At 44.4% G+C, this 16439-nt stretch overlaps 1 protein-coding gene across 4 annotated transcripts in view; it reads left to right on the top strand.

Annotated features, from left to right (window-relative positions):
* Positions 1 to 16439, top strand: part of RGS9 (regulator of G protein signaling 9) — a 68298-nt gene that overhangs the window by 27906 nt on the left and 23953 nt on the right. For 3 of the 4 annotated variants that reach the window (XR_014522596.1, XM_083490028.1, XM_083490029.1), the window contains exons 9-12: positions 3301 to 3363; positions 11464 to 11493; positions 13631 to 13692; positions 15423 to 15536. Coding sequence is in view for 3 of the 4 variants with exons in the window: in XM_083490028.1 (XP_083346154.1) it covers positions 3301 to 3363; positions 11464 to 11493; positions 13631 to 13692; positions 15423 to 15536 (269 nt within the window). In the remaining variant the exon portion in view is untranslated. Of the gene's footprint in view, positions 1 to 3300; positions 3373 to 11463; positions 11494 to 13630; positions 13693 to 15422; positions 15537 to 16439 lie in introns of those variants that run through there. The other variant, XM_083490030.1, reaches the window with a different exon arrangement.

Below are 16439 nucleotides of genomic sequence, written 5' to 3'. Positions count from 1 at the left end.
ATCTTGCGTCGTTATTAAGCTTTTGGTGGTTCCGCCCCAAAACCGTGGCTTTGGATTCAGTAGAGGTGTCACGTCAAGTCAAGTTCAAGATGAGACTGACTATTCTTCCACATTTTCCTTCTGCTGCGGCCCACTTTTAACTCACCTTACGGAAGCCTCTGTAGCTAGTAGCTTCTTTGGCAACCAGTTGCCTGTACTCTTTAGACATGCAAGGAGACAGACTTGACAAGAGCCGTCAACTTAACAAAGAGACTGGTTTGTCCACTTTGGCATTATCTTTTTTCTACAGAATCTCATCTCACAGTTTTAACTCTTGCAATAGGTAGTTTGGAATCACTGCAAGGGAGGGATGGCTCTTCTGGCAGAGAGATAAGGACGCCCAGATATCCTGCTTCCTGCAGGTGGGGGAAGTGAGGCACAAGCTTGCACAGGAAGCAGCTGGGGTTTAAGCCCATGTCTTCTGAGAATTGTGCATGCTGCATACATCTGAGTCAGGTGCATTTTTTTTAAAGTAATATTTATTGAAATTTTAAAAACAATAAAAAGTTTCAAAGTTTAAACATAATAGAAGAAAAAAAGAACTACAAAGGTACAAAAACAAAACACATGAAAAATGCAAAATAGAAAGCAGTTAACAAAAAAAGAAAGAAAGAAAGAAAGAAAGAAAGAAAGAAAGAAAACCCCAATATTTTCATCTCTTATACTTCATTTACTAGTTTCCTGACCTTCTCACACCTCCCTTTTTGTATTCCAGTTCAAATATTTAATTCAGCAAGTCCTTACCCTCTATCATTTATCCTTGCTCAACATCTTAACCTATTTTAAATATATATTTTCCACCATTATCAATCCATATTTACATATTTTTGTTAATCTTTTTACCAATACCGCTTATTTTCAATCCAACATCCCTTTCACATTCATTAATTTTACAGTATTTCTGCAAGTAGTCTTTAAATTTCTTCCAATCTTCTTCCACCACCTCTTCTCCCTGATCTCGAATTCTCCCAGTCATTTCTGCCAGTTCCATGTAGTCCATTACCTTCATCTGCCATTCTTCCAGTGTGTGTAAATCTTGTGTCTTCCAATACTTGGCAATCAATATTCTTGCTGCTGTTGTTGCATACATAAAAAAAGTTCTGTCCTTCTTTGGCACCAATTGGCCAACTATGCCCAAGAGGAAGGCCTCTGGTTTCTTCAGAAAGGTATATTTAAATACCTTTTTCATTTCATTATAGATCATTTCCCAGAAAGCCTTATGAGTCAGGTGCATTTTGTTCCTTGAAGTCAGCTCCTGCAGCTTGACCTCAGTAATTGCAAAGGGGTTGCAATCGCACTCCCACCCACCAAACGCAGCAGGAAGAATGGAGGCAAACCTGATACAGTGGTACCTCAGGTTACATACGCTTCAGGTTACATACGCTTCAGGTTACAGACTCTGCTAACCCAGAAAAAGTACCTCAGGTTAAGAACTTTGCTTCAGGATGAGAACAGAAATTGTGCTCCGGCGGCGCAGCGGCAGCGGGAGGCCCCATTAGCTAAAGTGGTGCTTCAGGTTAAGAACAGTTTCAGGTTAAGTACGGACCTCCGGAACAAATTAAGTACTTAACCCGAGGTACCACTGTACACAAACGCATGGCACCTCTGGCTCCTCTCATGGCCTGATCTATCCGCGTTGATCTTTCCATGCCCACGAGCGCTTTTTGGCGAATCTTCCATGCTGCGGAAAGACTCCAAGCTGTGGAGCACAGCACCGAGTTTCTGTTATTTTGGAGGCACTTTTGGCAGATGCCAGTGGGGTGTTTTCCTGAGCAGTGCTGCACTGATCACAGCATGCCGCATGGCTCTGACACATGCCAAAGAGCTACATTCCCTAATCCCGAGTCATAATCAAAGATCCACTTTTAATTGTGCACACGGTGTAAGCGGCCAACTGAGAGCCCAGCGGTTAACAGACAGAGAAGGTATAAGCCTCCGGCAAATGTCAGGCCGTAATTGGAGCTTAGCTTGCAGGGGGGCGGGGAAATACCATCTGTAGAAAAGGCCCCTGTGCCACAGCAGCCCCTTTGGTCCTAGTTCATCTTCCCTGCTGAATCCCCTTTGATCGCACCAGAGCTGAATTTGGATCTTTCTCTTTCTTGAGCTGTTTCCCCTCTTTTCGCCCTTTTAAGATAGCGCTGGCTGGAGTTTAATTATTGATGGCCAGACTTCAGCAGACGTCAGATAGCTGATCAAAAACAAAGCTGTGCTCCAAGCAGATGTGACAGCGGTACCAGTCTGTTTGCCATGTCGAGGCACCCCTTCCCTCACTGGGCAGGGTTTTCTCTGCATCCTCCCAAGTTCCCATGCCAATAATTTTATTTTATTTATTGCTGAAAACACGCTTAAAAACATACAGAAGGTGCTGTTATCGTTCGGTTTGTCAGGTGCGATGAAAGACGAGACTCACATGCTTTTAAGAGACCTGATGAAAAGGAAAACTTGTCCAGTGGTGCTTTTCTCAACTGCTCATTACCGTGGCCATTGCTAGGATAAGCCCGCTCACTATTTCGCGTGCGGCGGCATTGCGGGACGGAGGAGGATTCACTGGGGCCCCAATGGAGGAATTCAACCTGGCTGGGCTCTTCCTCATGGGTGGAGGGGGCATAAGCCTATCAGGAACCAGATCCTATGCCTGCACCCAGTGGTGGAGCTTCGTGCTCCCCTTGGACCCGCCCCTCGCTCATTTAAGCAGCCAGCACCCTGGCCTCAGCTGGTTTCTTCCTGCGCCGGGTTTTCTCACCAGTCTCTTTGGTCTCTCATTATACGGGTTGGGGGTATGGGAAGTCCGATGCCTGGTCCTGCAAGAACATCATAAGACTTGAAGACTCGGCCACCTGGGATACTGAGCCCATAGCAAGTGCATCAATGCCTGTGGGCACTGCCAGGATGCCAGGTCTCTGAGACCTGCCTAGTGGTGCTGGGTGTTAATGCTGAACTCAGCCATGGCTGTGCATAGTCTGTGCCAGCCTTCACCATTCTGGTGCCCTCAGAATGTTTAGGACTAAAACTCCCATTAATGCCAACTAGCATGACTGTGCTGATGAGGGCTGATGGGAGTTGAAGTCCAAAACATCTGGCAAAAGGCTGGCAAAGGTTGCTCTGCACTGGAAACGAAACAGTGTTTTCCACCAAGAATTCTGTGCTCTGTGGGAATTTGCAAAATGAAACAAATTTGCATCTGTTTTCCCATAGCTGCTTACTTTTAACAACACAAATATGTAATTGTATGTATTTTTTTTTGTTTTTTGACTGTAATAGCCAGGGATGCAGGACACACTTGACTATGGCTTAGATCGAGTAACTGATCCCTGTGAAAATACGGTAAACTAGGTAAGTTTGCATTCCTTAGTAGCACTCTGATTGTATTTTTGAATGGTGACAAAGCTTTCTATATCGGCATTGTAAGGACATAAGGAAGACCCAACAAAGTCAAGATTGGGACTACTGAATGTCTGACAGCTGGGGGTGAAAATGGGCAGATATGGAAGGGGTATGATGCAGTATTGAGAAGAGGAGACTCCCTGGAAAAGACCCTGATGTTGCGAAAGATTGAGGGTACAAGGAGAAGGGGACGACAGAGGATGAGATGGTTGGACAGTGTTCTCGAAGCTACCAACACGAGTTTGACCAAACTGTGGGAGGCAGTGGAAGACAGGAGTGCCTGGTGTGCTCTGGTTCATGGGGTCACGAAGAATCGGACACGACTAAATGACTAAACAAAAACATGATGCAGTATACGATCATTATGGAGTTCCAGAAAATGTTTGATCCACACTGATCACTCAGTACCAACAAAAAGTATGAGAGAGCTAACCATTTCTGCCACTGGGTGTTTTCTTCTTCTGAATAGAAATAACAACTTAAGACAAATAACCATTTAAATGTCTTGCTCGGGGTTTGCTTGACCTAGTTCTTACAAAGGCAGTCAACCTATATCCTAGCTGTTTTTATTTCAGGGTGATATTAAACAAGGCGAAGGAGATCTGTGAGTGGAACCCCTATCACTTTTGATTTGGGCAAATAGGAGTTGCAGGGGGCAGGGACTGGGTCCAGATTGGGACTGTGGTGTTGCAGGGAGAGAGGGCTTCCTTGTGCCATTTTCCAGGTGAAATAGGCTACACCTGCAGCTCCTCTTTGCTGCCTTAGGGAAAATCCATATGCCTGGGAATTTCCCCTGAGGTCGAATAGCAGCTTGGAACAGATAGGGGAGTCAAATTTCAGCAAGCAAAACAGGTGTAGGGGAAAAGTTAAACCCCTCCCTTCCACCAGTGCCCTGGTCCTGAACTGAACTGCATCCCTCCCACAGCCAAAATACAACGGTAACTCGGGTTACAAACACCTCAGGTTACAAACACTTCGGGTTACAGACTCCGCTAACCCGAAGTAGTACCTTACGCAGCGGCAGTGGTGTGGCGGCAGCAGGAGGACACATTAGCTAAAGTGGTACCTCAGGTTAAGAATGGTTTCAGGTTAAGAACAGTCCTCTGGAACAAATTAAGTTTATAACCTGAGGTACCACTGTATAAAGAGGTATGGGATGTGATTATGGATCTCTGCCATCTTACTTGACCTTCTGCCATCTTACTTGCAGCTGGCATTTAATTAGTTTTCACGTGGAAGGATTTTGATTTAAAAATGTCACGGGTACCTCATGGAAAAGGGGTCCTAGCCTACCTTCTCATATTAGGGTTCTGCGTTGGAGTGGGGTTATTTGTGGGGGATATTCAGCCATGCAATAATTCATAGGGAAGAGAAGTTGTGGCAGCAATAGTGTGAAGAGACAGAAGTTCTATTAGTTGTGACCTTGAAGTGGTGCCGCCCACACCTAGCTTCCCTGCTTGAGATTTAAATTCAGTCAAGGCCTTAGCATGAATAGGATAAAGGTAAAGGGATCCCTGACCATTAGGTCCAGTCGTGACCGACTCTGGGGTTGTGGCGCTCATCTTGCTTTATTGGCTGAGAGACAATAAAGTACAGCTTCTGGGTCATGTGGCCAGCATGACTAAGCCGCTTCTGGCGAACCAGAGCAGACCACGGAAATGGCGTTTACCTTCCTGCCAGAGCGGTACCTATTTCTTCCACTTTGACGTGCTTTTGAACTGCTAGGTTGGCAGGAGCAGGGACCGAGCAACGGGAGCTCACCCCATTGCGGGGATTCGAACCGCCGACCTTCTGATCGGCAAGTCCTAGGCTCTGTGGTTTAACCCACAGCGCCACCCGCGTCCCTTCATGAATAGGATACTGTAGCTTAATTTTATGTAGGGCAGGCCGAGAGCAGCGGTTGAGCAAGCCACCTGGGGTGGCGCGCATGCCTTGCGCCCGGGGCAGGACCAGCCGTCCACGGGAGTGGGGCTGGACCAGCTGGGACAGGACGCTCTGTGGGGCCTCCAAGGAGTCTGCCTGCTTCCTCCCACTCAGCGGGCGGACTGTTTGGGGCAGCGTGGAGCTTGCGGGCACCCAAGCCACCGCGTCACTCCCAGGAGAGATGCATGGCTCAGGCCCCGTAGTGATTGCCGCCCGGCATTTTGCCACCCCCCTCAGTGGTGACACTCAGGGCGACCCATCCCCACCACACCCCTTTCCTCTGCCCCTGGCTGAGAGTACATTCTGTAGCCATGTTAACTTAGCTTCTTGCGGAGAATGAAGGGAATAGGGGAGACCGCAAACCAGGCAGTTGAAGTTATCTGTTATTTATGGGCCTGCAGCTGAAGGTGAGGTTTGTATGCTGCTTGTCCAAAGCCTCTTTATAGCAATTGTTTTCATCAAACCCTGTGCAGTACTAATAAAACTTTCCATTTGCGTGAGGACTCTCAGCTGCAAATAATTGCGGTGACCAAGTGGGCTTGGTTGCCATGGAGACTGAAGAGGAGAGCTAAATGCTGAGGCTGAGGATTTACCTCTTACCGTTAAGAGGAGGTGGCTGGCATGTCTTTTTTGAAAGGCGAACAGGAGTCTATGTCAGCTGGTAGGGGATCAAATATAGACTTCAGGAGGAGGTTATCATGCCAAGCTATGTCATATCATGCCAAGCTATATCATATTGTGCTCGTATTTACAGAGTCCTACAGAGAGGGAAGAGTTTGGGGTTGTTTTTTTAATGCTGCAGAATGCTACTCTCCCCGGACCTGTTTACACATGCAAGCCTCAACACTTTCAGAACTGGCTGCTTTCCATCTTTTCCCCAATCCTGACTAATAAGGCTTCTGTCTTTTTAAAATATTATCCCTCTCTGCGATGTAGTTGAATGCTCCATTTTCCTCGAGACTCAGAAGCGCTTCTTCTGTTGGGGAGAGGTGCAGATTGCACTGGGGTACTGGACGGGAGAGGCATTTCATAGTGTACTCATCAATGCTTCTTCACAATGAGCGGAAGCTGTGGGAGCAGCAGGTTGTAAAGAGACAGACTTAGACGCAGAAAATCTGAGAGGCAGGAGCTGTGCGGGGAAGACGAGCTGGTTCCTCCCCTTCCTGGTGAGCAGAGCGGATGAGAGTACCTAGGACAAAATAGAGTCCCCGTCCTCCACAGCAATAGCAGACAGACACACCTAAATGCCGGTGAAATGCAGCCCCTTAGTAATTGACAGACAAGCACAGGAGTGAGGAATTTGTGGCCCTGTAGATATTAATTCATGGGACGTGTATATTAATTCATGGGACGTGTAGATATTAATTCCTGTAGATATTAATTCATGGGACATGGCAGACGCTGTGGGTTAAACCACAGAGCCTAGGACTTGCTGATCAGAAGGTCGGCGGTTCGAATCCCTCGATGGGGTGAGCTCCCGTTGCTCGGTCCCTGCTCCTGCCAACCTAGCAGCTCGAAAGCACATCAAAGTGCAAGTAGATAAATAGGTACTGCTCCAGCAGGAAGGTAAATGGCATTTCCGTGCACTGCTCTGGTTCGCCAGAAGCGGCTTAGTCATGCTGGTCACATGACCCGGAAGCTGTACGCTGGCTCCCTTGGCCAAGAAAGCGAAATGAGTGCCCCAATCCCAGAGTTGGTCACGACTGGACCTAATGGTCAGGGGTCCCTTTACCTTTAGATATTAATTGGTCTTCAGCTCCCATCAGCCATAGTCAATGATAAAGCCAATGATAAGGGATGATGGGAAGTGGAGTCTAACAATATCCTCAGGACCACAGTGCTGGGCATGTAGGAAGAATGATTCCTGGGTTCTTCTATAACACATCCAGACTTTCAGGGTGGCGGCATCTGGAGAACGCACACAACAGTTTGGGCTAGGAATGCACATCCGGAAAGACCCACTGCAATTGTGCACAGGGAAAGATAGTTGGGAAACGTGAAACAGGTTGATGTTGTTTGGCCTTGTTTCCCTCAAATAAGCGTCCTGTGAAAATACAGATATAATATGAACTCTCATGGCAACTGGTATCAAATAAAGAAGTGAAAGCCTGATTGAAGGAGATAGAGGTTTGTTTGTTTGTTTGTTTGTTTGTTTGTTTGTTTGTTAACACAAAAAGCAGTGGGAATTTTATGAGCCCAGTAGAGTGGGGAGTGATGGCAGGAGTGGAATCATATAAGTATCGTTGGGCTACATCTATCTCCCTGCAAAGGAGAATTCTTTTGTGACTGGTTCACCAAAGGACCATCCCTTTCCATATGATGAATTTATGGTCTAAATTTGAAACATGGAGGTTGTTTTTATAGATTTATGTATTTTGTGTTTTTTGTGTTTTATGTGCAGCTACATTTTGTGCTTGGAGTATTCTATAGCCTGCTTCACACTTCACGGCAAACCATACTTTGAAACAAACTATGGTTTAATGTGATTGAGCAGTGTGCTGAATAGTTCTAGTTCTGCCCCTGTCCCACTCCTGCTGCTGCCACACTGCCAGGAAACAAGCAAGAGTCTGGTTTGTCATGAAATCTGAAACCAGGCTCATGGTCTGTTTCTCTTTAAAACCAGTGTTTCTCAAACTTAGGTTCCTAGCTGTCATTGGACGAAACTCCCATCATCCCTGTCCACTGGTCCTGCTAGCTAGGGATGATGGGAGTTGTAGTCCAGCAACTGCTGGAGGCCTAAGTTTGAGAAAAACAGTTCTAAACAAACTACAAGTGGTATCCAGGGTTTGTTCTTGGCTTATTACTCAGGGTTTATTTTGGAGCAAACAGCCCAAATAATAACATGCCAGAATCTGACTTCTTCCCTGGTGCTATGTTTTGTGATTAGTGCAAATCTCTTTGAAGTCCATACTGGGTAAACTGCATTTTTACATTTTTTAACTAGCTAATAGAGCGCAACAGGAACACTTTGTATGGAGTCCCTTTGTCCAGGCCCTTTGTGCTTTGTTGTTGATCAATGTCAATGTCAAACGAGAAGATTATGTTAAATCTGGAGAGACACTTTCATGAGCTGCTGTATCGATGGGGGGAAATGCAGCAAATAGCTTCTTTAAGACAGTTCAATGCATTGTGAGTTTTGTTACTGTTCTCAGTGAATTCTAGGATTTGTTCAGTTGAGTCCATGACCAATAGAATATAGGGGTGACAACCCTGAACTAACAGCTCGTTGCATTTAGAGAAATTATAAATAGAGAATGAATGAATAGTAAATAACAAAGCGATGACTAAAATGGAAGGGGGAAAATAGCATGGATGATACTATTCACGTTGGAATAGCAAATATGATAACCATTTAATTAAGAGCTTTGTTGCTTTCTGAAATAGTTAATTAACCATTTCCCTCTGTCTTTCTTTTCTCTTTCTTTCCAGTTTATTTTTCTGGGATGTGTGCATGACCTTCCTGTCTGTGAAGTCCTGGGTTGATTGTTCCGTAGAAGACTAAAGTTCTATAACCTCTATATGAGTCACATTTTGTTATTTCACCTCTGTTCCCCTTATACAACTGTACTGTGTACCTAAGAAATGTCATCCTTGGAAATGAAGATTAATGGGAATGAGGGACAGATCTAATTTAAATTAGCAACTTTTTTATCTCTTAATGCAAAACCTTTGCTTTCTGTGGATTAGCCACACAATTCAATTAATGTTTCCTGGGAACTCTGATGGGATTTGAGTGTAACTTTGGACTTTTCTAATGGGATGATGAACTGCCTAAACATGCAAAAAGGTTTCCATTTTAGAGTCACGCACCAGGTGAAGTCTGTGGGTGCATTTTTAAATTCCCCCCCGAATATCAGTTAATAGTTGCCATTCACTCCTAAGGGGGAAATCAATCATTTGGGGGCAGTTCTGCCCATCACCCCTGACACAGTTGCCCAGCCTCAAGGACTCCATTGGAGAAGCCTTGGGCAAGCTACATTGACAGGCAAGCCATTTGCTGAACTTGACATTCAGTTTAGGCACATGTATCAACAACCACAGGGATAGATTTCCTCACTGCATTGTGCACATGTAAAGTCAAATGCGCAATTGTAGCTTGTGAAGAAGTCCTCATACAGTTGTAAGTTTTGATACAGTTTATTATTGTCTCCTGATTGTCAGACTTTTTAAGTGTTCACAGCATAGTTCCAGAAGTCAGTAGCATGAAGCAACATCTACTGGTATTCCCTATGCTGTAGCATTGCAGCTGGCAGAAAGCCCTGGTTCATCCTAAGAAACTAAGGGTGTTGATAGATGAGACATTGGCAGGACCTGCAAGCTGTCATTTCCTAAAAGTTTTAACAGCCACAATTGGCCCTGGCATCACTTGGGACTGCAGTGCTGGGAAAAGCAGGTTAACCTTCCCCCAAAACGCTGTTTTCCTCTTGAAAATTTCACCTGTCTCTGAACATAGGGGCAAAATGTGCAGGTATTATATAGTCACTATGTGGCTCTTCTGGTGTCATGTCATATTGACCTGGTTTGGACAGTCAACTCATGGTTAAATAAGCCAGGATATGCATGAACTCTGCACATCTTTGCATAGCTTCTTCCGCTCCACTCTTTCTGTTGCAAGATCAGCTAAGCAAACCAAGAAGCTGAATAAAAAAATTCCTTCCTGTAGCACCTTAAAGACCAACTAAGTTAGTTCTTGGTATAAGCTTTCGTGTGCATGCACACTTCTTCAGATACACGTGTGCATGCACACTTCTTCAGATACAGATACAAGAAGCTGAAGTTAGCTATAGCTTCCTGCTAGATCTGAACCACCAAACCATAGCTAATGGCTTCTTGTTGAGCCAGGAAATTAAGTAATGGTTTAAAGCTGGCTTTCAAATCCAGATGTGCTTGGAAGCCATTCTCTACAGTGCCTGGTTTGGACATCATGGGAGGCTGTGATTAATCACAGGGAAGGTTCTACATGCAAGGTGCCCAGAACTTCATGCATGCTCAGTGATTGTCTAAAAGCAGCTATTGTGTCGATTAATTCTTGCATGCTTTTATTTGGTAAGTGCTGTCCCTTTACATATTGGATTAAGGGCCTAGCTACATGTTACACACTAGTGTGTATGACAGTAGTTCAGCCCTGCTCTTTAAAAAGCAAAGCCACTTGAAGGGGTGGGGAGCACGGGTGCTAAAACCCCTCCCTTCTAGCTGTTTTCTGGGAAAACCATCTTCCATGAAATGCAAATATCCATTTGGAATCCAGCGGGGTGGGTGGGGTAGAAGTTGGGGAGTTTTGAGTAGAAATCTGGCTGACAAATCCCTCGCCCTCCTCAAATGGCTTTCCAGGAAATAAAGAAAGAGAACGGGCGCCCACATCCTATTGCATGCATTTGCATATTATAATTAGTTAGCCCCTTACACATGGCAGGTTTGCAAGGCATGAGCTGAGTGCGTACTTGGATGTCATAGAAGGAAAAGGGCCTCCACAAAACTTGGAGGCTTTCCTGACAGCCCTCGCTTGGCGTGCCTCTCCTCTGTTTCCATCTGCTTATTCCAAACAAAGTCACGGCATGATACTTCAAAGGGAGCTGCAGGAACAAACAGCCTGCAGTTAATTTCTAGCTTTCAGTTGCTTGCTGGCTGGTGGATGACACATAACATCATCTGAGCTATTTAAATAGCAGCATAAGCACAGCAGATATTGTTTCTGAGGCTTTTAATTGCTATGTTTATGTTTTGCAATATGTCAGTTCCTGTCGCCTTTAACTAATACTGAATGATCTAATCCCTGTCTCCTAAATGAATCTGTATTAGCTCCATTAGAATAACCCTGTAATTAAATGCACACACATATATGGGCTGAGAGGGGAACAGGCAACGCTATCTGCAAAGTTAGGCTTTACAAAATCGTACAGCGGGTGGAAAACTCTTCACATCAATGTTCTCTTTGTTAAATAGGCTCAGTAGATGCTTGTCTGAATTTAGCACTAATTGTTAAAGTGAGTTGGGTAGAGAGCAATGCACTATTTGTTCAGATACAGCTTTTTTTGAACACCCAGTCAATTATTATTGTTGTTGTTGTTGTTTGCTGTTGTTGTTATTATTTTGCTACCGTGTTCCTTTCTTTTACAGAAAAAAACCATGGATGTTTACAGGAGAGAGGTAATTTCTTTCCCACATATTAATCAGTGATTGTTGTTGCTGTTAATAACGAGTAATAATACAGTCCTGGTAAAAACCTCATTTTCCTTGAAACCTTATTCACAAGCCTTCAACTAAGTTTTACTCAAAGTAGACCCATTAAAATGAATGCTGGCAAGAGTTTTCCACTTCTCACAGCATGTTGTGGCAGGGGGTGGGGGAGAGAGAAGACTGTGGCAGAAAGAGAGATGACAAGAAAACAACCTCTCTCTCCTCCCCCTACTTCCCACCAATATCCGCCTTATCCCTTAAGGCGTTCCATATTTCTTCATATTTATCCATTCTTATTTTGTGTCGACATGCAGTTTGTTCGTATGTAGCTAATCTGTCCATATTATCAATCCATGTGCTCAATGGAATCTTTTTGCGGCTCTTCCAATTCATCAAAACAAGTTTTTTTGCTTCTAATATAGCACGGTACACCCATTTTTTTTTACTCCCTTGAAATCTCCCACATTTCCGTAATATAATTTAGAATTAAATTCAATTCCCCTAAATAACCATTTATTTTTATTACTCTTGCTATAAATATCCTCACCTCACACCAAAATGATCTTATCATCGGGCAGTTAATCAACATATGTACTAAGTTCGCATTTTTACTCCCAGCAGTTGTCTGCACTTGTTATTTTCTTCTGGTATAATGTTGCTGGAGTCCAGTGGACTCTGAATATTATTTTCTGTTGAATAAGTCTTAGTCTTAGATCCATAGAGGCTATTTCTGTTGATTTCATACTTGACTCCCATATATCATTTGTTATCTGTACCCCTAACTCTAAACTCCATTTTTGTCTTTCATATTCTAAATCATATTTCTTCCTGTTGAGTAGGGTTTTATATAGTGCAAGTGTAGAGTTTTTTGTTTTTGTTGCACTCTCCCCACCTGTGATTCCTGGCAACTGGCATTTGGGGACACGCTCCCTCTGAGAGGGAGCCAGTGGTGTAGTGGTTAAGAGCGGTAGTCTCATAATCTGGTGAACCAGGTTCGCGTCTCCGCTCCTCCACATGCAGCTGCTGGGTGACCTTGGGCTAGTCACACTTCTCTGAAGTCTCTCAGCCCCACTCACCTCACAGATATAGATAGGTAGCCGTGTTGGTCTGCCATAGTCAAAATAAAAAATTTCTTCCAGTAGCACCTTAAAGACCAACTAAGTTAGTTCTTGGTATGAGCTTTCGTGTGCATGCACACTTCTTCAGATACACTGAAACAGAAGTTGCCAGATCCTTCTATATAGTGAGAAGGTGGAGAGGGGTATTACTCAGAAGGGTGGTGGGAATGGGTGATTGGCAGATAGCTGAGATGAGCCTGTTGACGACTCTCACTATATAGAAGGATCTGGCAACTTCTGTTTCAGTGTATCTGGAAGGTGCTACTGGAAGAAATTTTTTATTTCACCTCACAGAGTGTTTGTTGTGGGGGGGGAAGGGAAAGGAGAACGGTAGCCGCTTTGAGACTCCTTAGGGTAGTGATAAAGCGGGATATCAAATCCAAGCTCTTCTTCTTCTTCTGACAGAGGAGGTTGAATGTGGCCATCATCATCAATCAGTGGCGCCTCCTTCCCAAAGCCCAGGAAGCTTCTGCCCGGCTTAGGGAGGGAGGCACAATGCTCACATGCGCAACGTCAGGACATCAAAACATTGCTCATGTGACATCGCCCTCACCAACTGGCACCTCTTGCCCTAACTGTTCGCCTATGAAAAGTTTCACCACACACCACTGATCATCATCATCAACAACAACATTATCATTTATTAAATTTGCATACCTCCCTTCCTCCGACGATCACAGAGAACACAAAACGCATAATGAAACAAAAGCTAATCCAATAGCCCCGCTCCCACAAGCACATCTAAAAGGCCCTAGTAGCTTCTGATAGCCTTCTCCTCCATGAATGGAGCCTTCCAAATGGTATCTGCTTCAACTTCTTGTATTTCCATTGTAAGAATTTTACAATGCAGGAAGCTGATTTCTGGACACTCACCTAGGTAACCTTCTTATAAGGGTATAGGAAACCTCTTGCTAGCTTCTTGGTGGATGAGGATTTCTCGCAAGCGCCTGTGGTTCTGCTGACATAATGAAAACTGTTTTCCTGCTTAGATCATGTACTACCAGCAGGCCATAATGAAAACCACAGTAAAGTCCTCTGTCTCCCTGGGAGGGTAAGTGCTAACTTTGTTTTAAGGCATAGCATATTATGCCCTTCCATTTATTAGTGATTGAGGGCTTACACGCACTTAACTTTTCCGCCACTCTTTCCAAGCGCAGTCCGTGACTTAAAGCTTTTTGTCCAAGCACACCCACCCACCCCATTTGTTGTTTGTTTGTTCTGGAGCTTTCCCTTTGAAAACCCACTCTTTAAAGCTCAATCAGAGCAAATGTCAATCCACAGAAAACCTGAATTGATGCTTGCTTCGATTCAGCTTTAAAGAGCGGGTTTTCGTGGGGAAAGCTCAGGGCAAAAAATTAAAAATGCTCCGACACACGAGTGTCACAGCACAGGCCACTGTCTAGAAAGAGTGGGCCCAAAGGTCAGTGTGGATAGGCCCTAATTCAATACTTTCAATAATGTGATTTAGCTAGTGATTATTTTAAAAAGAAAAGAAATGGCAGGAAGGGTATCTGTTTTGAGCTTTGCCCTTTCTGACCTGGAAGCCTTTCTTTCTAATCTCAGATCATAGAACCATAGAATTGTAGAGTTGGAAGGCTCATCTATTCAAGGCTAAGTTACATGAATCCATCTCCGTTCAAGAATTCCTGGCCTGAACGGAATAGGGCAGTGGGGAGTCTCTTCTCTTCCCCTGATGCACTGCCTGCCCCTGGGAGACATCGCCATGTGAATCTCCCCTTCTGAACTCCCCTGCTCTTTGTTAGGCTGGGCCACCGAATGCTCCCCATCCTCCACAGGCTGGGAAAGGGCAGGGGGACAGAATCTTTCCCAGCGGAAGCATCTAGAAGCAGGAGCTTTCTATTAGCCTAGAGGGAAGCCAAAGCTAAGGGGACCAGATGTGCGTCAAATTACACTTGCTAAAATTCCCTGTTCTGCACAACTATTGAAGAAAGTGCAGGATTGCTTTACGGTTTTGCACCTGGCCTCCGCAGCCAAAACAGTCGTCTGTTTTCTGGCATGCATGAGCAAGCAATAGCTGAATTGAAAAAAGCCCAGGTGCATGCCTGCACCGAAGCATGCAAACACCAGGAATGCAGCCAGGTTTTTGAGTTTTTAAAGTAAGATAACACGAAGTTGGATACCTGCCAGGTTGAGTGTCTGCTAATTGAGGCCCAGCTCCCATCAACTCATTGCACGATTAAGCAAACTGGTTGCCTAGAAACATCATTTGGTGCAGCTCTTCCTGGACATTGGCACTTCAGACTGCAGGTTTTAATAACCTCCCATGTTAAAATAGCTTTCTAGAGAGAAACTACCATATCTACAGGAAGGCTAGGCTATGCCACTTTCCCTCCATGTAGTTGCTTTCCGCTACATAGGTGGGGTTTTTTTTTTATACATTCAGGGGTACATTTAAACCCATGATCCTTCACCTGCGTTCCAAAGTGGTGGAGTCCAGGCTAGGCTTTGCCAGGTGATATTCTGGAATGTGTTGTCCAGCTTTGAGTTCCCCATAGGCATATGCATGTAATGGATTGTTCAGCCTTTTTGCTCTTCTGCAGTGAGCTTAGAACCAACACAAAATTTGTAACTGTTTTGTGAAATGACGGGTATAAAAATCACTGTTGGGCTAGGTAGGAAGGTTCCAAGTGTTATAATTCACAGCACAGAACGTCCTTCATCTTGTGCAGTCGTTGAAGTCATTCGTAGTTTCCTTCCTACCATGCTGTTTATGATGTTGCCCACAGATGATCACCTTGTTTTCATCTCCAATGTTTTCAGAATTGTGAAGTACTGTGAACAGTTCCGCTCCAATGACTGCATAATCTCAGGATGCCTCCCCAGCAACCCCTGGATCTCAGATGAGGTTGACTTTTGGGATTACAATGCAAAGCTGTATGTACTACATTTACATTCATTTTGTGAGTTACAGTGACTTTACCTAAGCAGGGGTGAATCTGTCAGTTTCAGTTTCTCTTAGGCTCTCATTTTCCCAATCTTAAGCACAATTCTCCACATTTCCACATCAGTTTGAGATTTTATTTTATTTTTTTTTAAAAAAAGGTCACATGAAAATTCACCAGCCTTTTTTGTGCAAAATTCTCCTTACGTATGTTTCTGTGCAATTTTGCTTGATATACACTTTTCTTTTTGGAAAAGCAATTTCCCCTTATATAATGAACACTTTATCTCCATTATATGCATTATATTCACGTTACTTGGCTGAAGAACAAGTGTACATTTTGAAGGATGACTGTGTTTCGGTTTTTACAGTACATTGTTTTGGTGGAAAATGTGTCTTTGGAAAGCAGAGGAGAGGCATTTGTAACACGGATGAGCATTCCTGACCGAGATAGGTTTTACCTTCCCATTACAAACCTGCTTTCAAAAAGAGCTGCTTCAAGCCGCATGAATGTTGGCCTAAGAGAGGGGTGCAGAATCTTTGTTGCTGTTGTTATTGAGAACTATGCTGTGTCAGGAATAATCTGTTGGCAGCCATGCTGTTGGTGGACAGAGTCAGAGTCAGTGGTGGAAAGTAGCTGAAACCAGTGGTTGGCAAAAGTGGACGAGGCCAGAGCTAAACACAGGTGAGACAAACTGCATCCTCTCTGTTTGGCCTTCTTTCCTGTCTCTCCCCTGTTGCCACCTACAGGAAGTTAGGTCTAGGGCTGCACACTTCTCACCCTGGGTGAAGAGCTGATCTGAGCATGCTCTGGTGTTAGTTGCAGGTGCCAAGGCAAATATATGCCTCCTTGTTATGGTGTGCCTTCTCCAAAATGTAATTAGGATTCGTGCTTT

Source organism: Podarcis liolepis (genome assembly GCF_965112155.1).
Source record: "Podarcis liolepis genome assembly, chromosome: 2".
Classification (NCBI taxonomy): domain Eukaryota; kingdom Metazoa; phylum Chordata; class Lepidosauria; order Squamata; family Lacertidae; genus Podarcis; species Podarcis liolepis.
The sequence above is the reverse complement of the archived record's forward strand: the minus strand, read 5'-3'. Positions and strand labels throughout refer to the sequence as shown.